Below are 24,093 nucleotides of genomic sequence, written 5' to 3' on the forward strand. Positions count from 1 at the left end.
AAGTATTCATTTTGGGTTAATTCTTCTGAAAACGAGGTTGAAAAAACAGAGCCGGCAACAGAGGGCGCTCTCATAATGTCCGCTTCATCTCAAAACAAAACAAATCCCCGCAACGTGTGGCGCTGGCCGCTCCGCCGTATGTAGCGCGCCGTTTTTTTGCCATATGCCGAATTTCGATCTTGTCAGTTGGTGGTGAGTATAAAAATTTAACCTCTCAAAGTAATCTTTTGAAAATATGCCCATTTAAAAGCTCAATTGTCTTTTAAAGTAGAGACTTATTCAGTGATGAACGTACCAGAGTGGTCAACTGACAAGATAGAGAAAGAACAGAAACAACACTTTTGCGCGGGCTTTGGCTTGCATTCATTGCAGTATGCAGGCTATCATGCACGATGCTAGACCCGTGAACGCGAACGTGGCTTGTAAACAACGCCACGTTCACGGGTCTAGCACGATGCATGCACTGATGCAGGGCCTAGGGAGTGGATTACATGGCGATCGTGTACGGTGTAGTGTAGTGTAGTGTGCCCCTGTTTTTGTTTCGATCAAATTTTTTTTATTCCTAAAAAATGACATTGCCAACCTAAAGCATTTGTAAAGCAGACTTCTCTGAATGGAATGACACTTTTTTGGTAATTTTTGAACAGTTTCTTTATTTTCGAGTTGCGTTTTGTTGTTTTCATCGTCATTTTACCCCCAAATTTCCCTCAAAAATTTAAAACCCTGCCCTTTATATGACAAAGCTGGAAAGATTTCCATATACGAAGTTCACTCAACACCCTGTGTACAAACCCTATGAATGAGATTGGACTGAAAAATTCTAAGTGTTTTCTAAGAAAATGCTTGTATTTTCTCACTGCTCAAATTGACTTTGATGACATGAAATTGCTATCTGGGGGCTTGTTAGTCAATACAGAGGAAAATTAGTGAACTTCGCATATGGTAATTTTGCCGACAAAGCTGTATGTTCTAAATGTCGCCAACTAGTTTGGTACTTGGTAGGTCACATAATTTAAAAGCGGTTTTTGTTCCCTTATAATGTTCCCCTTATTAAACGTGGCGTCAACAACATTTACGGGTCTAACACTGCACGCAGTGGATAGACTATTTAAGTTGCTTTTGCCGAAGGTCATCTTTGATTCCTCTGGGAAAAAATATTGCAACCTGACACCACTTCAGCGGTTGTGTATCTGGAGAGTCAAGAAAAATGTTTTAAGTATTTCCTATTAAACAAAATGGGAAATGTCTTTCAGTCCCAGATTTATGTTTTATCATAATTTTTGCAATGACTGACCTTCATTGAGATAATTTATCAACTAAATGAAGAAAAAAGTGGCATCAAGTTGCCACATTTTTTCCCAACAATACAATTACAAGCCCCTGTGAAAATAATGTTCAGCCTACTAAAATGAACCCGGAACCAGCCAAATATCCAGTAGCACTGCCTTATTTTAATGCATTTAGAGGCCGGTAAATATGTGTGCAATCACAACTTAGACTCTCTTTTTTTTTACTGCAGATGGTAAGTGTACAGAACTTAAAGGGAATATACAACATTTGCAAACATCGAAAAATAAAACTACCAAGTTTTTACGAAATACCTAACTAGGATGTTGGTAAATGACAGTCTCAAGCATCTTGTAAAATTATGGCACCTGGTGTGAATTAGTCATTTTCAAGAAAATGGTATTTTTGTAAACATTTCCAACAGTGGTCGGCCGACCAGCGTTGGAAAAACCTAACTATTTTTCAACTACTGCTCCAAATTTACCATTTTTTTCAGTCCAAATTTTGTTTGCTGTTGGTTACATGTTCATGAACGGGTGCAGGCCAGCTAGACTGGTTCCCTTGCCTTACAATTTTCCATCATCTATAAATTGATCCATTTTATCTTTTGTGGAGTCAGGGAACCAGACTACTTGAACATTTTTGTTTTTCTTGGTTTTTCCAACCTTTTCGAACACAAAACTTCAAAAATGTCAGTGTAACAATATTTGATCTACATGTATTACACTAACCCCTCAAATAGTTCATTTCTGAAAATTACAGCAAAAGCCAATGATGTACATTCCCTTTAAGTTTATACTTGTTGTATTTTTGTGGGAGGGTAAAACAAAAGCAAAATCCTGTGGAAAGTGTGAATTTTAGATATCCCCAAAAAGCAAACATTAAATCAAAACTGGGAAAAAAAATCAACCTTGTGTAAATGAACTAGACCCAGTAACTGGTGCGCTAGAGCTCTTTACATTAGCTATTACGACCGACCAAAGTCAAAATTTTGGGGAAAATGAGTTCTCCTTCTAGCTCCCCAGTTACTTGGACTACAAATAAACTGGCTTTAATATGACCCCACCCACACCTTATGTTTCAAGTTTATCTAATGTACATTGGGCGTGATCAGCGGATTTGCGTGATTTACCAATTGCGAAGAAATTTGCACAATTTGGTCAATATGCTGTTGGAAATCTCATACTTTACTTCCCTATTAAAAAAACAATCCTCCAGAACCATAAATCAGGAAAAGAAAACATGTGAAATGGCGGCACCATCGACCTATTGCAGCATGATCGACCAATTGCCAGGTGCGATTTGGCGATAGCACAGGTGACTACCAATTGCGCCCAAAATATATTATTATTATTATTATTATTTATTCGGCCAACAAATGAACAAAAGTACAATGACAAAGCACATAAAAATTAAAAAGTAAACAAAAATTGGAAATTGCAAAGTAAGACCAGACAAGACTGAAGAATGCGAGTAGGAATGGGTCGGGGTAGGGGGGAGGGAAGGGAGGGTGGACAGTTTGACAGGGGAGAGGAGATAGAGGGACAGAAAACAAAAACAATATAACATTCCAAGCCGGCCAGGGTAAACAAAAGTGTACTAAAACACTGTAGCCCTAAGGCCTGCCAACCCATGCTCGAAATGTCTACACAAAAATTAAATAGTATTCAATGTAAATATAAATATATAAATGAAAAACAAAAAACAAAACAACAACAACAATAACAACAACAAACAAAACAAAACAAAACAAACTAAATCAAAACAAAACAAGAACAAAAACACCCCCACACACAAAAACAAAACAAAACAAATAACAAAAACACAAATTTAGTTAGAACAAAATGGCAAGCAAATGTTAGGCCCCTACTGTCTTTGCATATTTCCAGTCTGGCTTTGTTATCCACAGAGAAATTTATGCCAGCAATTATGTGCACATGCTCCGGTAAATCCAGCGACAGTACGGGTGATGGTACGACACACATTAACAACTGCTGTGAAGGGTTTCTTTATATTTTTAACAATTGACAATGCACAACTAAACGCGACCGTTGGGCTAGATGACTCCATTGTACAATGCACCGAAATGGGTTCGCCATTTACATCAAATTTACGTATACGTGTACAATCACATAAACGGTTCAATATCATCAAGGTCGTAAAATCTGTTTTGATGCATGCTACATGTACATGTGAACCTTTTCCCACGAGGCAGTATATATCAGGCATGCAACTTTTCCTCGGATCAGCTGATTTCCTCTTTTTTTACTTCCCATGTGTGCCATTGAAAATAGAAAAACAATGTACAAAGTCTGGGAAAAATTTGAATTTCCTCTTTTTTTGTGATATCCCAGTTGCATGCCTGATATATACATGTATATATATATAACAGCTTTCAAAGATCAATGCAATCTTTGTTGTTTGGCGATCCTGCCTAATATGTACAAATTTGTTGGTTTTTGTGTTTTTTTAGTGAAAAAGAACTTTAAAAAAGTAGAAAAACCAAAATAAAAGTTAACCCTAAAGAACTCCAACCCTTCAAAATCCAACTGCATTTTTTGTTTGATTCTGTTGGATTGAGGACTGCACTTTAGTAAATCGGTTATACTTTACATGGAGTCACAAGATATAACAACATAATCAGAGTCCAACAGTTCGGGTATTGAGTTTACCATGGTGTTAGATTTTGCAAGAGTGAGGTAGTTCCTTAGTAAACCACTCAAGGGGGTTTGGATTAAACAAAAAAACCTGAAGTGCTCTGCTGTGACTAGCACATAATTTGAAATAAAAAGTCTCACCAGTCAGTTTTATACTTTAGTAATCAGTCTATTTAATTTGAATATGTAAAAAAAAAAAGGGAGGTCAGGATTTTATTTAGTGTGTTTTGTAAGTAACGTAGCTTATTGAGAAAAGTTGTGAATTGACATGAAAATAGCCACAAATTGAACAACCCTGACCCCCTTACAAATATTTTAACAATGGAAAAAGGTAAGGCCACTTTTTGAATTGATTTTTTGTGTGTTCATTTTTGTAGAATTTCTTTTGTTTCTTTCATCTAGTGACAGCTGCATACATGTACACTCTATTGTGAATGTCAAGACTGTGTGATGTATCAACGCATATTTGGTTTGGCAGACATTGCCTTGTTTATGTGTCACGTTATTTCTACAATTTTGGACCATTTTAAATTCATGAGGCATGGGAAAGAAAAATAAATGCATTACAGTTGTCAGAGCGTGATTGTCTAGTTGCCTACACCATGTAGTTTATTTCAGAATTTTAAGTTCACGTACATTTACTCTGAAAGCGCTACTTTTGGATAAAGTGACTGTTTAACAATAAAAGGCGGAGGCACATAAAATTTGCAATAAAAGTCCAATATTGTATATATAAATGTATGTGTACATGTAGTGTGTAAGACCACCCTGCAAGCGCTTCAGATAAGTGGGTCGACTGTTTAGCTAGACTGATTTGCGGTTATAAATCGACAAAGGTTGTTTGCAGTATTGATAAAAAAGAATAGATTTCAGGGAGATAACATGTTATTGTGAAGTTTGTTCATTGACGTAGTGTCGTGTACTGAAACCACATTTAAAAAAAAAATAGAAAATTCACCACGGCAAAACTCCAACATTCTGGCAACATTTTGTGGCGAACCAGATGTAACACTGAAATTTCTGTCTAATGAAAGACATTTCTGTCTAATTAAGACAGATTTTTTTTTTAAACACCTTGAAATGGCAGAATATTAAAATGTGACACAAAGGTGTATTTTACTGATTGATTTTTAAAACAAACTCGAAATGATGTCGGAAGCTGCGGCCCAACACTAAACCTGCTGTAGCCTGTATTCAGTCATGTACATGATGTAATAGTCTGTTCTTATATACACAACAACTCATGTGGTCGTGACTGTCAACTGAAAAGGATTCACATTATTTTGTGGGACGTCAGTTAGTGCGATTGTTTTACAGCATGGCCAACACCCAATTTGTGTGCAGTACAGTGCTAGCCCCAATGCGAAATGAGTGCCCTGCTGCCCCATTTTCCATGACTGCAATAAATTGGTAGCTCTGCAGTCAGTGGAGACCTGAAGCACGTGTTGTTGCGAGGGCCGAAGGGACAAGGTGATTGATTGCCAAAAAGGGCATGTGGTGAAGTTTGTTACTAACCAACCAACCAACAGAGAGACACGAGCGCCGGTACTTCTAGAGCTGTTCATGCAGCCGCAGCTTAAAACATGGGCCTTTTGATGGGTTTCGTTGCACTCAATGTCACTGATGATTCGGCTCATCCCAACAATTCTGTCAACCATGACATGAACGGATGTTTTGCTCCCTAATTTCCATTTCAGTGGTTATTCTAATATGGCATGAGTGAATATATAGTGAATAAAAGGATTACAGTGTTTAAAAATAAAGTTACATATACAGTGATAACAAGTGTGTGCTTGCTAAACGTCCAATCAGATTAAATGGTAAATTGTTGACATTTGTGGACAAAGGTCAGATTTTACAAGAGTTCCATCATGAATATTGGGCATTACACAACCAGCAGGTAGTCACATATAGTGTGTACCTCATACTGTGCAATAGTGACTGTGGTAGAAGACTGTCCATAGAGTTTTCAACCCTGGAGGTTTTTGCTCTTCAGACAAGTTGAGTCATTTCCACACATGTACAAGCAATTTTGATAGCCATCATCTGTATAAGCAATTTTTTGGCTTGTGGTTGGAAGCGAAACTCTGACATTTTTTTCAGTGGTAAGTTAGGGCAAATTTGGTAAAGGGCATGTTCAGCTCATGATCTGTAATTTGGATATGTGTAAGATTGGTTGTAGTATTACAATATTGGTATGGCTTTTGTACAAAGTTTTACAGGAGAATTTTGACAGGAGACAGTGATTACAGCAAAGGACTTTGTACAATACTAACAGATAGCGTATTGTTCCAGTTTCGAGGTTATACAAATACAACATTTGGAACTTTGGATCTAAAAGTTTAAATTCTGAATTTGTATCTCTTTTCTAGCAAGGTCATCTATGTGAATCATGAACACCTCGAGGGTTACTCTTCTCAGGAATCTTCCAAGATGGAGGATGGCTCCATGGAAACACAATGAAGTCCTCATCCCTGCAACATGGTTCCAAAGGTATCAAGCCATTCATTCCACAAGCAGGCTGCGGGCCGATCAGAATGAGTACACCCATATCATCGTGGGTGCTGGGTCGGCAGGGTGCGTCTTAGCCAACAGACTCAGCGCGGAGCCAACCAACAATGTCTTACTCCTAGAAGCGGGACCCAAGGACTACTCTTGGAAGATCCACATGCCGGCTGCCCTGATGTACCCACTCACTTCGGACACCTATAACTGGTTCTATACCACAGAGCCAGTACCCCACATGAATAACCGAGAGATGTACTGGCCTCGCGGGCGTGTCTGGGGTGGGTCCTCTTCCATCAATGCAATGTGTTACGTCAGGGGCCACGCCCTTGACCAAGACCGCTGGGAGAAGGAAGGAGCTGAGGGTTGGTCCTACGCAAACTGCCTGCCCTACTTCCGTCGGGCACAAACCCACGAACTTGGGCCAAATGAGTACAGAGGTGGAGACGGTCCCCTTCATGTTTCCCGTGGGAAATCTGATAATCCACTTTATCAGGCTTTCATAGATGCAGGAGTTCAGGCTGGTTATCCAGCAACAGATGACATGAATGGCTATCAACAAGAAGGCTTTGGTTACATGGACCTCAGTGTCCATAAGGGCTTCCGTTGGAGCGCAGCTAGTGCTTACCTCCGTCCGGCTATGAAACGTAAGAATTTGACAGTCACCTCAAAGCTTCTCACAACTCGGGTGCTGTTTGAAGGAACCAAAGCCGTAGGGGTAGAGTACTTGCAGAAGGGACAGAAGACCACAGCTCGAGCATCTCGGGAAGTTATTTTGTGCGGTGGTGCTATCAACTCGCCCCAGCTGCTGATGCTGTCAGGTATTGGTGACGCAGATGAGCTCAGTAAGCATAGTATCCCTGTTGTAGCCCATCTTCCAGGAGTTGGGCAGAATCTGCAAGACCATTTGGACCTCTACTTGCAGTACCAGTGCACCCAGCCGATCACGCTCTACACAGCACAGTGGAAGTTTCCTCACAACATGATCCGCATCGGCTTGCGCTGGTTCTTGTTCCAAAGTGGTCTTGGTGCCTCACCCCATTTAGAAGCAGGCGGCTTCATAAGGAGTCAACCTGGTGTGGAACACCCAGACATCCAGTTCCATTTCCTCCCATCTGTTGTGATTGACCACGGAAGAATAATGGGCTACTGCCATGCCTACCAAGTCCATGTAGGCTCAATGCGGGCCACAAGTAAAGGTTACGTCAAACTACGATCTAACAACCCTGAGGAGCACCCGATCATCCAGCCCAACTACTTGGAGACTGAGATCGACCGTTGGGAGATGAGACAGTGTGTTCGTCTTGCCCGTGAAATCATGTCTCAGAAGGCCTTTGATCCCTTCCGAGGTCCTGAAATCCAGCCAGGCGCTGCAGCTGAGAGTGACAAAGATCTTGACGAGTTTGTGCGAAAGACAGGAGACAGTGCCTACCACCCATCTTGTACTTGCAAAATGGGCAGCACCTCGGATCCCATGACCGTCGTGGATAGCCAGACAAGAGTACTAGGTGTGGAGAATCTGAGAGTGGTCGACGCGTCCATCATGCCAAGCATTGCCAGTGGAAACCTCAACGCTCCAACCATCATGATTGCAGAGAAGGCAGCTGATATCATCCTAGGAAAGGAACCACTACCCAAGTCAGATGCACCCGTGTACCGGCCTGCAACCTTGGAAACTCAGCGTTAATATTCAACACCAACGTTGTCTTGATCTGAGACTGGAGTTTGATTTGTATTCCCCAAATATAGCCGGTCCCTGACAAGCATGGCAATGTTGCTGCAGCGGTAGAGGTCGCTATCAACAAGTGGAATCAAATCCAGTTTTGGGAACTTAAGCAGCACTACCCAGGAGCATGCACATACATGTACAATCTACTGGCAACTGTTAAAGCAAATGCAAGGGCATGAGGTATGCTCGGCATTGTCTGGGTAGCTTTGCCGAAGTTTCGAAGACTGGATTTGATTCATCTTGTTGACTTCTACCGTCGCATTGGCATTACCAAGCTTATCAGACACGTGACCGGTTGTATTAGGGGAATAACATCAAAATCAAATTAGGTTTTGCCCTTCACCGACGTTTTTAAACACTGTATACTCAGTGTGTTACCACCCGAGTGAAAGTTGGAAAAAATCACTCGGGTGGGACTTGAACCCACGACCTCCTGCTTTCTAGTGCAGATGTCTAGTTAGAGTCCACCCGAGTGATTTTTTCCAACTCTCACTCGGGAGGTAACACACTGAGTATACAGTGTTTAAAAACGTCGGTGAAGGGCAAAACCTAATTTGATTTATATCACCCCGACGCAAAATTCCATCTCATAACATCAAAATCAAGTCTTGGATCAAGACTAACACCACCTCTTAACAACTCCTACCCCTCAAAAGGAACCCATGACAGTAAATAAAAGTGAATTCATTCCCAAAGATGTTTTAATTGAAACTTATTCAACAGTTGTTGAAAAATGCCTCTGTAATAAAATGTAGGCCTTATTGCTTTAGAAAAGATCATTTTAATATTTTGACCTTTAAACAGCTTTGACAATCTAAATTTGATGTTTAGATGATAAATAAGTGTACATGTCTTCATGCAGCATACATTACACGCAATTTCAATAAGTAAATGTACCATATTCGTAAACCAGTCAAACTTGGTATTTTACCATATGGTGTCTGGTTTTACAGTATAGGTCTCTCTCAAATGATGTCACTTCCTGCAGATGGCTGAGTGCATCAGCATTTTGGGCGTCAAATTTTCATACGACAGTGCCGTATTTCGAAGAAATTTCAAGCAACATGTGCGCATGTTTAGAACATTTTGCACACTGCGCGCACCCGCACCTGATACGCAGTTGTAATTTTCTTACGAAGATGATGTCCTATGAGAGAGATCTACATGTATTATACCTGTATGCAAATTGATACACATACACGTTATCTTAAACTCGGTAATCTCAAACTCTATCCACTTCTCTCTCATTTTGAGTGCGAGAGGATTCCAACAGTATTCCTTAAAGGGAAGATACAACATTTGCAAACATTAGGCCTACAAAACGAAATGATCAAATTATCACAAAATACCTTGCTGGATTGTTAGGGTTTGAGTCTAAAGCATCCTGTAAAATCGTGGCTCCTGGTGTGCTGATTTTCAAGAAAAATGGTATATTTCCAACGCTGGTCGGCCAACCAGTGTTGGAGAAAACTGGCTTTTTTTCAAAACTGCTCCTAATTTTTCATAATTAGTTATTCCATGTTTTCTTTGCTATTGATTACACACCTGTGAAGGGGTACAAGCCTGCTAGACTGACTCTCTGACCTTACAATTCCCCAAAGTCTACAAATTGCTCCGTTTCATCTTAAGTGGGGTCAGGGAACCAGACTACAAGAACATGAATGGTTTTCTTGGTTTTTCCAACATCTACAAGCCCAAAACATGAAACAAGTCATTTTAACAATATTTGCTATAACATACTAATCCTCCAAATCCATTTATTTCTGAAAATTGCGGCAAAAGCAAATGTTGTACTTTCCCCATAACAGTTACAGTATTTATACAAAGGTACACATGTATGTCAGAATAAGGTCGTGTCCAAATCGGTTTCCAGAACTACTGGTGCGGCTAGGTTTGTTGTCAGCATATTAGTACAGGTGTTCAAATTGTCAATGACCTAGACGTCCCAACAGCTAGCTCCTAGAAAAGAGATTCGGACTCGGCCTTATGAGAATGTATAAGGCTAACAGCATCTCAAGAACAAAATTGTGTTCCAAATTTTGATTAATACACTCACGTATTTGTACATATTCTTATGTTTTACAACTCGACTTGAAAGAACTTCATTTCTTTGAATACTCATATTTGTACTTTATAAATATAAAACTTTATATCTTGGTAAGAGTAAAAAATGTACAATGTACATGTTACTTGGGTGTGATTTGTTTATTTTTTTAAAAAAATGCTTAATTGTATTCGCATGATTGCTACTGAAATCTCCAATTGAAAGTGCTTTTAAAGCTGCATCAAAAATTGAGAAACTTTTTTTCTAACAATTTGTATTCTTATTGCATTTATGACAAAAATTGGTATTTTTCCTAATGTTTATGACAATTGCCTTTATACATTTTCTCTAAATATTTTACTCTAATCTCAGATTATTGAACTCTCATCTCCCGTTTGTTGGAAATGAATAAAACTGCTACTTCATGTAACTGCTTAATTACTGGATTGACCTGAAATATTCATACAAATCTTTAAAAAAATGGAGGTCTAATGTTTCGGATCTAAGCACTCAGCAGGACATTTGTCAAAGGCATAATTACAGTATTACAGAAAGGAACAAGGGGCTGTCCAGTATCGAATAATTTAGTATTCAATTATCCGAAACTGCACTTAACCGATATTCGAATATTCAAAAACTTGCCGATCGAGTTTTACACACGCCAGCTAAAGCTGCCTTCCTTGCTGGTTGCATACAAAGCGCGCCGGTTAAAATTTGTATGCAGCGATGGCTATTATGGGCCGCTGGAGTATTTCGCTATTGCAGTAGGTAATGTATCAGTGTCCAGGGATTTTACCCAGCTAAAAGGAATGGGACCAATAAATTGGTGTCAACAAGAAAGTTATAGTCAACAAAAAAGTATCGTCTCACAATCACAATGCAACTTGACGATTAAAATGACACCACAGTCAAGTGCACACGTGCATAGTTTTCTCATTTCAAATATTCAAACCAGCAAAAAGCTTTTCGAATATTCGGTTGATGATCGAATATTCGGTATATTTGGGACAGCCCTAAAACAAGTAGGGGACACACATGCATGCATGGGTGTATAAGGAAAAACACAAAGGAGGAATTTGACAGGGGAAGTAACAAAGGAGTGTGGCAGAGAGTGAAGAACGAAGGGATAGAAGAGAGGGGATGGGGACAGGGGAAGGACAAAGGAGTGTGGTAGCGGGTGAAGCTGAAAGGGAATGGAGAGATGGGATGAGGGCAGGGAAAAGAACAGAGGATGTGGTGGTTGAAGATCAAAGGGGATGAGGCGAGAAGATGGGGGCAGGGAAAGGAACAGCTAGAGGAGTGTGGTGGTGGATGAAGATCAAAGGGAATGGAGAGGGGGGTTGTGGTGGATAAAGATCAAATCGGGTGTGAAGAGAAGGATGATGCTGGGGGAGGAACAAACTAGTGCAGCAGTGGATAAAGAGTTAGAGATTTTTTTGGGGGGGGGGTAACATAAGGTGGTAATTAGGCAGGGAAAGGAACAAAGGGATATTTTTGTAATGGATTACTGTTATTAAAGTTACAAAACATTTACATTCCTTTAACGAAATTATCATCTTGTATATAGAGTGAATTTAATGAGCCATAAGATTTGCAAATGTAACATTACATGTATATGTATTAGCAGGTCAACATAATAAAGACTGAGTACTGTGTATCTACTGAATTTCAACTCCTGACATGGACTAAGAGTTTATCTGAAGTCCACAGTATATTTCAACTTGGCATTACCGTAATGGGCTATTCGGCATTAATTGATAAGTATACATTGTATTAATTTTCAAGACAATGTTGATACATGTACAATACCAAGAACTTGGTATGGCTGTGTACAATGCCGCATGTGAAGTACTCAGTATTCTCTGAAATATGAAATTAATGTGTGTTGTGGCCTTTTGTGTGTGTGGGAACTGGAGTCGATTTCGAATTGCAGCTTTGTGCCTTGTTAATTCAAACTCTTTTTTTATAAAGAATTTTGCAAGGCATTGTTTATTTTTCTCAAGTGTTAAACTTTGTTATAATAATTTTATTGAGCATGGTGTTAAATTTTGGATAATTGGTGTAGAGAACAATGCTATATTGATAGGTATTATATATTAAATGATTTGAGATGCTTTCGAATTTCAATGTGCCCTTGCACAAACTATGCAGCGTTATTAAAAACAAAAGCTGACTTGACAATTACGGAAAACCACATTTCGCTTTAATTGAAATGTATTTGTGTGAGAGTGCTGAAGCCAAGATACCAGGATAACAAATGTTGACCTAATTGCCCTGGTTTATCCTGCATGCATACACATCGCATGCAAAAAAGAGTGCAGATTTCCCACTTAGGCCCCCCCCCCCCCAGTACAAAAAGGTCAAACATGTTGACCTAAATTGTCTTAGTTTATCCTGCATGCACTGCAAAAACTGTAGCGTTAATTTAACACCATTCGGTATCTATATAGGACAACACCAGTAAAACTGAACACCAGATGGTCCTATAAAGATACCGATAGTGTAAATTTAACACTGCAGTTTTTGCAGTGTGCTTACACATCTAATTCAAAAAGAGAGTGCCTATTTTCCACTTAGCCGCCCCCACATCCCCCCCCCCCCCAAAAAAAAGTGCAAACAGAAAACGAAACAGGAAATCGTAAACGCATCAACAGAGCCTGAAAGGTCACCCTGGTGGCGCGCTTCCGGAACCATTGAAAAGGAAAATTAACATCCCAAAACTCTAAAAATGTCCAATTATTTTTGGTACATTGATTTCTGGACCCTCAAAGGGCCGAGGCGGAATCCCCCCCTTCAACTTTGCCTGCGATAACTTTAAAAAAAAATTAGCGACCCGAGCTGTTCTGACTTTTTAGCCTCGAGTCTTGCACATCTTTCGACACCAGAAACATAAAATTCATACATAAAACATAAAAAGGGAAAAAAATTCCGGCGCTACGCACCGTGAAAACTATTTTCCCCATAGTGTAAGGCCTACACAAACCAGAATTACCATAAGACATAATTCTAAAAACCTTTTGACCTATAGTCATTAAATTTCTTGGGTACGTTCATGACAAGTTGTTATGCACGTACCGAGTTTCATATTTTTTCGTCACTCGATGGCCGAGATCTTAGGGGGCGGGGGAGATGGTTAAAATAACCCGGCCCTTTTTAGGGTTAAGAAAATCATCCTCGAAAAAAGGCCTTTGTGGTTAATTACTAGTGTCTCAATTTATGGAAACTGAAAAATCGCCTGAAGTGAATGAGAAAAGTGCCAACAATTATTATTGACCTCTCATCTGAAAATCTCAAATATATGTGGACTAGTGGAACTCGTTAAATTTCTGAAATGATTTTGTGGTCCTATAAAACTTAAATAGGAGACTAAAATGTCTTTTCTGATTTTTTTTTTGTAAAAATAAACTACAAGGGCTCATTCGCATTTACAAAAAAAAATCAAAAACGACCGCTGGTATCCAAGTCAGCTCGGCCTCGGCTATCTATAATCCATCGGCTGAAGGTATATAGGCCATCAGCCTGGGGGTAATTGGCCAGTATCAAATCAGGGCATAAATAATTATAGTGCGCATGCGCAAGGTATACCGCCCATAGAGTGGTAACAAGCATTTTGATGGACATTTTGTTAAAAAGGGTGATATACACTAACACCGCTGCAATGCTATCACATATTTTCAAACTCTGGAGGTGTATACCTTGCCAAAAATCGCTATGACGATTATTCCCCTCATTTGATACCGGTGGCCAAAATTTTGGACTGAGGCTGATGGCCTAATAGGTAAATCTTCGCGTCGTTATGCATTTTTTACGCGATGTTAAGGCGAACGTGAACAAACAAGGAGACATAACGAAAATGCTGGATGTGAAAGGTCGTACGTATAAGGAAAATCGTTTGACCCATCTCCAAGTGATTTCTCCTCATTGTTTCTTGAGCTATGAGGAATCCCAAGACAACATTTCAATATGAATGTTTCCTGGTGAGATTACGGTTAGAGAACATTCTTTGAACAAATAATCAAGAAAAGGGAAGCTCGATCGCCGCGTGACCTTTTACTTTCAGGCGCTATTATAATTATATTCATCATGAAATAATAAGATATATCTTGTAGCCCATTCTACATGTTAGTTTCGGCATGATTCTCTTTAAGCCTACTTCTGTTCTGGTTTCCGTTCATTTGTTTTGTGAGATGGCGAACATAAACTTGTTCCCTGATGCTACGTCCTCACCGTATAGGCCTACAGTTAAAGAGCACGTTCGTTCAAGGACCATTGGTCGACTACTATAAGTGATTTGTTACTGCGCACTAAAATGATGATGAACGAACGTTTGAACAAACCACTTACTCTATTGTCAAACGTATAGCCGCAAAATTTCTTGGACCATTTCTCCCTGTTGTGCCTTATGTGTAGTCTATATAATATGCGAGCAGATTCGCTGATTAATTATGCAAGACAACCGCATCTTGACCTCAAGATTTTGACCAACCAGCGGGCGCTTTCTATATGGGGTCTTCGGTCATTCACCCGTTGTCGCGTCAACAGCAACCGATGTGGTCACGCATTCTTATGTTACGCGATACGCGCAAGCTTGTCCAGGTTTTATAGATCCATAATTCGTGGAGTTAACGAGTGATACTCAGTCACTGACTAAGTTATGTGATGCGCTCGGCTATATCCAGCGATGCATCCAACGTCGGGCCTCTGAAGTCGTTAGTTAATATGAACCTAGCTAAGTTTAATTACAGTTCCTTATCAAGCTATTTGCAAGAGCACGTGGGCACGCGACAAATCTGCTGTCACCTTGGGTGCGTTCGAGCGTGTTACCACGAGTACACTCCTGAGCACATGAACGGCACGACAGCATATGAATTTGTCCTGCACAAAATTGTATAACTAAATTTCCCACATAAAATACATGCACACAGAAAGTACATTTTTTTCCCAATGCATGTGCGCTCACAGGGCGCCCCTCCACACACGGCCACAAACGTGTGTGATCAATATACGTAGTTGTAGAAGTTTTGATTAGACAAGAAATAGTAATTTTCCAAATGCCGGTGGTTAACATTGACCAATCGCAATGTATTTTGGAACAGCGATAGGCAAGAGTTGGTAATGTGTATCACCGCACAAACGGAATGTTTTGACACAGCGACTGCTGAGTTTGGAGAAAACATGCAGTATGATTGGAAGATATTTCCAGGCACATTCTGTGCGTAGAACGCGGGGGTATATACACGGGGAAACCCTTTTCTTTTAAATTTTCACTAAATGCCGGGGACAAATTAAATTTAAAAAAAACATCAAATTTATATGATACAATAATGTACAAAATCAAACTGTCTGAGGGAGAACGAACGAAAATATTAGCATAAGTGGTTGATCTGTCACGATCAGATCTTTTCAAAAAAGTGGCCTATTTCTAACATTTGTCGCCTTCGCGCTCGCGTCCCGTGTGCGGGCGCGCGGTTGTTAAGTTCCCCCAGGGAATTACAGGAGGAACACGCTCGAACGCACCCCAAATGTTGGGCACGTGTCATAATCTGGGTTGAGCCGTGAACTGGGAAGTCGAGTGTAGATACGCTACTGAAATCTCTTTAGATTTAGTAGACGTTGGTCTGAACGAAAACCTGTAGTTCGATGAGTGAATTCGGGTCCTGATTGGTATCATCAACGCGACGATTGCTGAGCAAACGAATATAGCAACAATGACGAGCAAGCTGAGTGTGTAGTCTCCTGTCAAGTCGTAAAGGCCACCTAACAAAAGAATAATAAATGTGCGTGTTTTGTTTAATAAAAATTGGAGACACCAAATACAGCGACTAGATATCAACTACAGTGACAAGTATAGGAATTATGTTCTTAGATTGAATTGATTCGTTGTATCGATCATTTCAAAATTGAGAAAAAAATTCAGTCAAATTTCGGAATTTCACTGATCGTAGATTAAACCGTTAAACGGGTTTATAGTCCTTTTTTGCTTAGTCTGGTCTCAAACATGACGCTGATCCTGCCTGTTTCCGAAAGTGTCCGAAGTTGATCGAGTATTTTTTCGATGACACGCGGATATGGTCGCTACAGCTCGGGTATTTCCGGTTTTGACTGTATTCACGAACAAAATTCCCTGTCATGCTCGTTATCAAAAAATCAAGGCTTGTGTTAAAGAATTTCAAAGCAAGGGTTTATTCTCATTACCTGTATTTAATCTCCATTCATAAATACCTGAGAAAATTTAGCTATTCCTATTGGTCGAGAGCCCGTCGCGTGGGTGGTTTCAAACCGCTGATAAATTCACTTAATATCGCGCAGTGCGCTGCGCCAGAGTTCATAAAAGGAAATGTTTAGCACCGTACGCGCGCGAGATGCATACCACTTGGCCAGAGGGGCGTTTCACAAAACATGAGGTAATATTGTTGAACAAAATATTACGGAATTTTTGACTTGTTTGGCCTTTTTGACCGAACGGTATTGATGAATGCATGGGAATGAAGAATATTGTGCTTGGCCGGATTCCGCTCGAGCCATTATCCGCGTCCTGCAGGCCCCTATAGCCGGTTTTAACCGTACTTTTGTCAAACCGGCCAAACATATTGATTCCCTTATTTATAGAGGCTGTGCCTCAAGTATTTTCCGGACGTGGGCAGGGCTTTGCTGCCTCATGTTCTATTTTTGAATGTGACGTTTAAGTACCTGCCCTATATATTGTGAGACGTCAGCTAGGATCGTCTGGCCAGGGAACCATCAGACTTTGTTTCTGTCATGTCAATTAACACCGAACTAATTTTACATGTATAAACCCATTTTTGCTAGCAACTATATAATAGCCTTACCTGATATTGGTGCACCTATTAAGATTCCTATACCATAAGGCATCATGGATAAAGTAGTGACGATATGCGATCCATACTCGCCAAATATTTCCATTGTAGCTGGGAAGGGCATAGCGTACGATCCGGAACGAATGGAGCCCATAACTGTGAGATGAAAACAAATTAGTTTTAATCCAGATCGCAAGTCGGTTGATAGGTCTGAAAACAGGGGACGAACAATGACAAAGTCCGTTTTCACTGAGTTCATTTGAACTTAGCTTGTGACCGTTCAGGGTCGAGACTGGAATATCTTGTGGCGACTGATGACCCGTGGTGTGCTGCTTCGTGATGACTATTATGGTGACTGAATTGTAGGGCTGTTCATTTTCGAATAATTTTGTGTTGCGATTATTTTAAAATTGCACTTGACCGAATCTTCGAATATTCGGAACTCGCCGATCAAGTTTTGCACACGCCAGCTGCAACTGCCTTCCTCGCTGGTCAAACGTTGCATGCAAAGCGCGCCGATGGACATTATGGGCTATGACTATTTTATTTCTGCCTTACCTGTTGATTCACATTATCCTGAGCCAGTTTTCTGTTTCAATATGCATTGTTTTGGATACGAAATGTTTCGTTTCAAGTTCCTAGAGTAATTTTGATGACGAAGATTGTTAAGAATTATACATTTTAATTATACCCCAATTTTGCCGACAAACTGTTGCTTCAATCCTCTCTCTAGTTATTCAGTAAGGAAGCACAAGTGTTATTCTTTTAAGGTGGAAGTTGTGATACTTTATTTGTCCGATTTTTGTGGGTATTTTTTCGTTAAAATGGACTAAGCCGCAATGATGGCGGCAATTGCCGATGTTTTGGCGCGAATCGCCATTTTGGTTACATTCCTAAACACTTCGTGGGCTTCAGTTAGTTTTGACATTAATAACGATTGTTTGACATTTACTTTATAAATATTTATTAGCAACAGAGACAAGTTTTATTTACAATTTTTTATTTATGAACATAATGAGTAATTTGCACTCTCACATCTGTATTCGAGGAGACACCAGCTCATGACATCTCTCATTTCAGGAATGAAATAAATCATTTGAAAGAAGCTACAGGCCGTTTCCTGTATCCCTTTTATTATATTGACTCCTACCCCGGGTGTCACATTATTGATCGACGCGGTTCATACTTACACAGTGAAACAGTATACACCAGGGGAACTGTATGCAGTTTGGTCATCAACCAAGAGACAAGTGCGCCGAGAACGGACGAGACCACCACGACATACAGCTTCAAACATGGGAGGTGATCTCCGATGGCTGAGAGTAGAATCTTGCCCACGATATCACCCACTGCGAAGAGCATGATGGCGATGGTCACTTGGTCTTTTGTGAAGAGTAGATCATGCTCCAAAAAACTGGCCTGAATGTCAAAACAAAACAGAACGGAAAACAGAATTGCCAAACGCGCAACTTCTTGTAGTCTTAAAGTAGAGTAAATCATTTGCAGCTATCCAAAAAGTCAATGACGAAGTTGTTGTTCAAAAGCATACTTGGTTTAAATATAGCAATGGTACTAAACTCCCTGTGACATTATTTTTTTTTCTGGCATGCTGTCGATGTCATTGTGAAGAAAATAATAAAAGGTCATTTCCAAAGATGCGTAGACGCATTTTTGGAAATTTCCGTTACAGTCAGTTACCGTGTCACGCGTAGCTGCTCAATTTTCTCGTCCACACAACTGATAGCAACGCGAGGCCAGCGAACCATGGCCGTAAAAAGGGCTTCAGAAAATTCGCAATTTTCATGGCAAACACAACCGATCCAAACAAACAAAGTTGTTTTAGGTAGTTAAAGACCTAAAGACCTTCATACATCTATCAAGGTATTTTTTTCTCAAAAAAGGGATTTCGATGCATTTTGACGATATTATTTCACGGACAAATCGACTAAAAATTAGGTACTGAAATTTCCGGGTTTTTTTCGAGAACGACGAAAGTCTCCCAAATGTGGAGGCAATCAAACGAAAGAGTGAACCTTCATCTACAAAAAATCTCGTGAACGTGATGTCGTTAATATTTTAAGAATTCGATGTACACCTAATGTTCCAACAACTTCCATTTTTCACAACGCGAAAAGATCGTCGCCATTGTAAAGCATAGAGCGAGGAACCCAAACACGGTGTGACCTTGTGACCCATACGCCCACTGATTGGTCGAGCTCGCGCTGAGTATGGCCTGCTTATATTCATTCATATTCATTCATTGCGCGAATAGCGCGTGCTATTCACAATGTTTTCAGGCCAACGTACATGTACGTCGGCGTACGTTTACACGCGTACATTGTGATTGCAAATCATGAAATCTCTCAAAAGTCTTCATTTTTCAACCGGCGATTTGGACCAAACATTAGAAGTCTCCTGCACGTGTTTCACATGAAAATGAAGCGTATACTTTCCTCTATCTACTAAGCCTTGCCATTTGTTTCGGCCTTTTTAAAGAATCGAATTTACACCTAAAAACTATCGGCCCTCGATTTTGTTGATAAAAAAATATGATTTTGTTTGACAGGCCATAACAACACTGTATATTTGTCAAAAGCAGTTATTTTTGTTATCAAAATAAAGCACACGATTTCAACTTTTCACTTATTTAGCCATCTTGGCCAAACAGTGCATGTATCGAGGCACTTTTTTTCTGTAGTCTCGAATAAATCTCGTAAAATCTCGTGTACGCTTTTGGGCTATGCGTGCTTGACCTCGGGACGAGAAACTGAGGTCAAACAGGGCTGTGTGCGTGACACGGCTACTGACTGCGATAGTAGTTCGTTTTTAATTCGGCGAAGCCGTGTATGGGTGCGCGCCAGCGTTGACGTGACGCACAAGCGCGCGCGGTTGCTATAATTCGTCGGTTCAAGCGCGACATCGCGTAGCTGCAATCGGCTGAATGAGAACGTGTCCCGGATGCTGAATTCGGGCGCAATTCAAAACAGGACTCGGCATACTTTTGAATAGAAATAGAGATCCTAGAATATTGTTTTCTCTGAATATACAACAATCACTCAGCTAAAACTTCATCAGGTTTTATAGTTGTCCTTCTTGAGATTTTTGATCAGGTGTGTTGCTTCAAACGAAACAAATGCACAAAATGACAAATGATATACTCTATACCTTTACAGATTTAAATCATAAACTTAATTCAGTATTAATTTCTCAAAGGCTGTACCAAGATATCAGTATCGGCCAATAGAGGGCGCTGGAAAAATTCCATGCAACTCACTATACGCCAAGAGAAATATACCTTGCCTTTTCCGTTTTCTAGTTGAGCTGTACTCAGTCAGTCAGTAAATGATTCATTGAGGACGATATTCTGGCCCATCTGGTCACTAAAGAAAAAACGTTCTGGTCACTAAAGAATAAACGTTCGTTTATATTTTACGGACTCAAGTCGAACAACTCACATAATTCACGGTAACGAACGTCCAGCCAAGATAGACCAGAAGTAGACACAGACCCCACAGCCAGGTGTCAAGCTTCAGCAAGATCCTGACAATTCTTTGCCGACCGGTCCCCGTGTTCTCTCCCTCCTGGCTGGCCGGCGACTCGGCCCCGTCGTCCCCGCGAGATTCCTGCCCATCCTCCCTCGGAGAGGCCTCCGCCGGAGTTGAGATGAAAACACCGAAGACGAGCCCCAACACGGCACTTCCACCGCCGATGATTCCCAGCGCGTTGCGCCACTGGTACGCCGTGATGAGCGAATTGAGAAGAGGTGCGAACGACAATACACCTGTTTCGCAATTTGCGAAGACAAATAATTAAAACAAAACTTAGAACTTCACCCTTAAAAGTCCCCGACACTTTCTGGGTCAAATTACACTTTTAACTCGAAAAGCATTGATTTTGGCATGACAAAGAAAAGGTCAACATTTGTACCCGAAAAAAATGTCAATTCGTCTCGAATTCGTTGTAAATTTGAAAATGTTTTTTTTTTTAATTTTTTTTATTTGGCACTTATTAATGCTCACTGAAAGAAGTTCCCAGCAAGGCCAGCGAGATAGCACGGGAGCAGTTTTCATCAGGGAACCAGTTGAACAGCAGCTCGATCCCAGACTGGAAAACGAAATTCGCTCCCAGACCGACTAGTAGTCCGAAGGTTAGGTAGGCGTACGACAGAGCGGGCACGAAGGATGTTGCCACGAGTCCACCGCTGAACACCACCAGTCCAGTCACGGTCACCGCCCTGGGGCCGAAGCGCTGAATCAACGGCGAGGAGACAGGCGCTGCTGCGCCCATCACTGCGTTGGCAAGGGACCCAACCCAGCCTGACAAAAAAGATTAACCATCTTATTAAAGATGTATTATTCCATTGTAGTCACTTATTTAGAAATTCGATATGAACTCAGGGGCGGATCCAGGAATTTTTGCAGGGGTTGTTTCATCAGCATAAAAATGCTGAAATGTAGACAGGTTATTTTGCTCCGGACGCTTGGCCAGCGCCGTAAAATCAATAGGGGGGGGGGGGGGGGGGGGGGGGGGATCCGCGCCTTGAACTTCAGATAATTTTGTGGAAGTGATTGGCAGTTACCGGTACCTGCCCGATGGGGATTGGCCGACAATGCCCAAGCATTGAAGTATAGCCAGCCGCCATCTTGGGTAACTCAGTGACCACGCGCAGTAAACGCGAGTATTTTAGGGGTAAAGAATTGTATTGTATTACCGGCTTTTGAGATTGTATCGATCATATTAGCACTGGCCAACATCCAGAGAATAATTGATTGTTATGGGAATTGTTGTTTTTACTAAAAAAAGAAAGAAAGTTGTATTTCAAAAGAAATTTCCACTGCAGTCTAATTAACGATGTATAGATAAAGTCCCGCTACGGTGTGACGTTTGGGGGATCCAAGATGGCGGATCAGCCGCTTCCAGGCGAATTTGCCAATTAGCGTGTAGCAGCCAGTCCAATAATTATTATTAGTACAGACGTCAATGTTGGGTACTAGGGAACTTCGAGAAGTCAGACAGCGCCATTTACAGTTCTTGCAAGGAGTTGTGTAGTTGGCATATTTAGATAACAATGTGTGACTCGGTTCACATGGTTACATAAAATCAAGGTTCTGATTGCAATATCGAGAAATGCTTGACAATGATTTGGAATTACATTAGAGGAAATGAGCCGCCATCTTTTACTGTGTCCAAGCATTCTTTGGTATGACGTAAGCATAATCCATGAAATAAAACATACAGTTCATGCTTACATGTACATAGGCCTACATACAATGACAGTGTGTAACCCCTTTTTTTCAAATGACAAGAATTGGCATTTGTGGATTTTTTCCCCGTTAAATCAAAATGTTGTCCTCTAGCCTGTAAAACTGTTCTAAAAGCAGCCATATTGATAAAAGACACCAATATTTTATGCATACCTGTCAACGCTGCTCCTGCATTAAACTCATCCTGGAGGCTCACAAAAACAATACTGTAGTTGAATGTCGGTCCGCACACAATAAACAACTCTACAAATACCACACCGACCATGAACCATCCTCGATATTTCGTCAGAAATAAGGTCATTTTTTCCTCTCTTTAGCCACGTCACTTTTGCAGCCGTCTCACGTGAGTCGCAAAGAGTTCCCAGCCAACTCAAACTGTTCTGGTAACACGTAGATTTCAACTAGAAGCTGTCCTCTTCTTCCACATAAGGAGCCTGAAATCAAACTGAAATACCTATCCACTATGTGAACATGTATACAATATTACACGCGATGACAACATAACGTTTTTACGGAAGTGTATTTAGGACATGACCAAAAAAAAATGTCCGGCCCTCTATTTCGCCCGGGCGGATTACTAATTCGCCCGGGCGAATTACTATTTCGCCCGGGCGGATTACTATTTCGCCCGGACGGATTACTATTTCGCTTGGGCGGATTACTAATTTGCCCGGGCGAATTACTATTTCGCCCGGACGGATTACTAATTCGCCCGGGCGAATTAATAGTCTGCCCGGCCGCGAAGAATTAGTAATCTGCATAGTTATCCGCCCGGGCGAAATGCTAATCCGCCCGGGCGAAATAGTAATCCGCCCGGGCGAAATAGTAATCCGCCCGGGCGAAATAGTAATCCGCCCGGGCGAAGTAGTGGGCCCTAAAAAATATTTTCGGTCATGTCCTAAATACGCTTCCGTACGTTTTCAACATTACCAGCACGTTGTAAAAGTTGGTACCCACACACCCTACACAACACAGACCTACATAATGTTTGTGTTTTTTTGTGGGGGCACGGATTCTGGATTTTTCTACACGGTGTGCGTGAATCACTTTTATCAAGTGCGATGATGTATGACGAACAGAGTTTGGGACTATAGAATGCCTATAATAAAGCAATGCACCACAATTACAAACAGTTCGTTGAATATAGGTGTTTCCTATATAGGTTGGCATTTAAGGTCTGTGTCCATTTTTTAAGTAAAACTATTTATGGAAAGATTGTTCAAGCAACAAAACTGACCGAATTGCCATGAATGGGGCTAGGTGGATTTGGCAATGGGGTGAATTGGCGATGGAGGCGAAGTGGCGATGGGGGCGAAGTGGCAGTTGGGCGAAGTAGCAAGGGGGCACAGTGGCAATGGGGCGAAGTGGCCGTGAGGCGAATGGCGGTGTGGCGGAGTGGTAATGGGGCCTTTTGGGCGAAGTGACGATGTGGTGAAGTGGCGTTGGGGCGAAGTGGTTTAGAGTGAAGTGACATATGGGGCGAACTGGAAATGGGCGAAGTGACTGTAAAGCCTTGAATCTAGCTACAGTGGCCCCCTTTTGAAATCTTGAATTGAGTAAAAATAATGCATCATGTCTTCAGTGCCCCCCTCGAAAAAAAATGTGTTTCGCCAAACTAGCCACGAAATTGCCCTGTTAGGTCATCATACACCCAGGCAGCCATCAGAGCTGGACTATATAGCTGCTCGTGAGATTGGGCAGGGAGTTGACATGAGGACAGATTTTTACTTTAAAACACGTGCAACCTAATCGAAGGCGCACCATATGAGATGTTCGTAGTGTGGCTCTG

General features: G+C 41.0%; 2 protein-coding genes across 6 annotated transcripts; one reads left to right on the forward strand and one right to left on the reverse strand.

Moving 5' to 3' along the window:
• The first annotated feature begins 94 nt into the window (after positions 1-94).
• LOC119728860 (choline dehydrogenase, mitochondrial-like) lies at positions 95-8,139 on the forward strand. 4 transcript variants are annotated; one of them, XM_038201287.1, is made up of 2 exons: positions 95-192; positions 6,317-8,139. In XM_038201287.1, the coding sequence occupies exon 2, from the start codon at positions 6,337-6,339 to the stop codon at positions 8,134-8,136; it is 1,800 nt and encodes a 599-aa protein (XP_038057215.1). In that variant the 5' UTR covers positions 95-192; positions 6,317-6,336; the 3' UTR covers positions 8,137-8,139. The 4 variants fall into 4 exon arrangements, with proteins under 4 accessions (XP_038057215.1, XP_038057217.1, XP_038057218.1 ...); XM_038201289.1 differs by having other exon boundaries at positions 108-192; positions 6,321-8,139; XM_038201290.1 differs by lacking the exon at positions 95-192 and adding an exon at positions 2,587-2,604.
• On the reverse strand, positions 5,361-22,817 carry LOC119728861 (monocarboxylate transporter 13-like). Of its 2 annotated transcripts, none has more exons than XM_038201292.1 (6): positions 22,458-22,817; positions 21,060-21,356; positions 20,496-20,821; positions 18,231-18,459; positions 17,053-17,196; positions 5,361-5,649 (listed from the first exon to the last, which is right to left on the reverse strand). In XM_038201292.1, the coding sequence occupies exons 1-6, from the start codon at positions 22,603-22,605 to the stop codon at positions 5,645-5,647; spliced, it is 1,149 nt and encodes a 382-aa protein (XP_038057220.1). In that variant the 5' UTR covers positions 22,606-22,817; the 3' UTR covers positions 5,361-5,644. The 2 variants fall into 2 exon arrangements, with proteins under 2 accessions (XP_038057220.1, XP_038057219.1); XM_038201291.1 differs by lacking the exon at positions 5,361-5,649 and adding an exon at positions 15,519-15,979 and having other exon boundaries at positions 22,458-22,815.
• Positions 22,818-24,093: the final 1,276 nt, after the last annotated feature.

Source organism: Patiria miniata, unplaced genomic scaffold (assembly GCF_015706575.1).
Source record: "Patiria miniata isolate m_02_andy unplaced genomic scaffold, ASM1570657v1 HiC_scaffold_20, whole genome shotgun sequence".
NCBI classification, from domain to species: Eukaryota; Metazoa; Echinodermata; class Asteroidea; order Valvatida; family Asterinidae; genus Patiria; species Patiria miniata.

Coding starts and splice junctions, on each gene's coding strand:
- LOC119728860 (XM_038201287.1), top strand. CDS start 6,337: ATGAACACCTCGAGGGTTACTCTTCTCAGGAATCTTCCAAGATGGAGG.
- LOC119728861 (XM_038201291.1), bottom strand. CDS start 22,605: ATGACCTTATTTCTGACGAAATATCGAGGATGGTTCATGGTCGGTGTG. Junction 21,357..22,457: donor TGCAGGAGCAGCGTTGACAG/GTATGCATAAAA, acceptor CTTTTTTGTCAG/GCTGGGTTGGGTCCCTTGCC. Junction 17,197..18,230: donor GGTGTATACTGTTTCACTGT/GTAAGTATGAAC, acceptor TTCATCTCACAG/TTATGGGCTCCATTCGTTCC.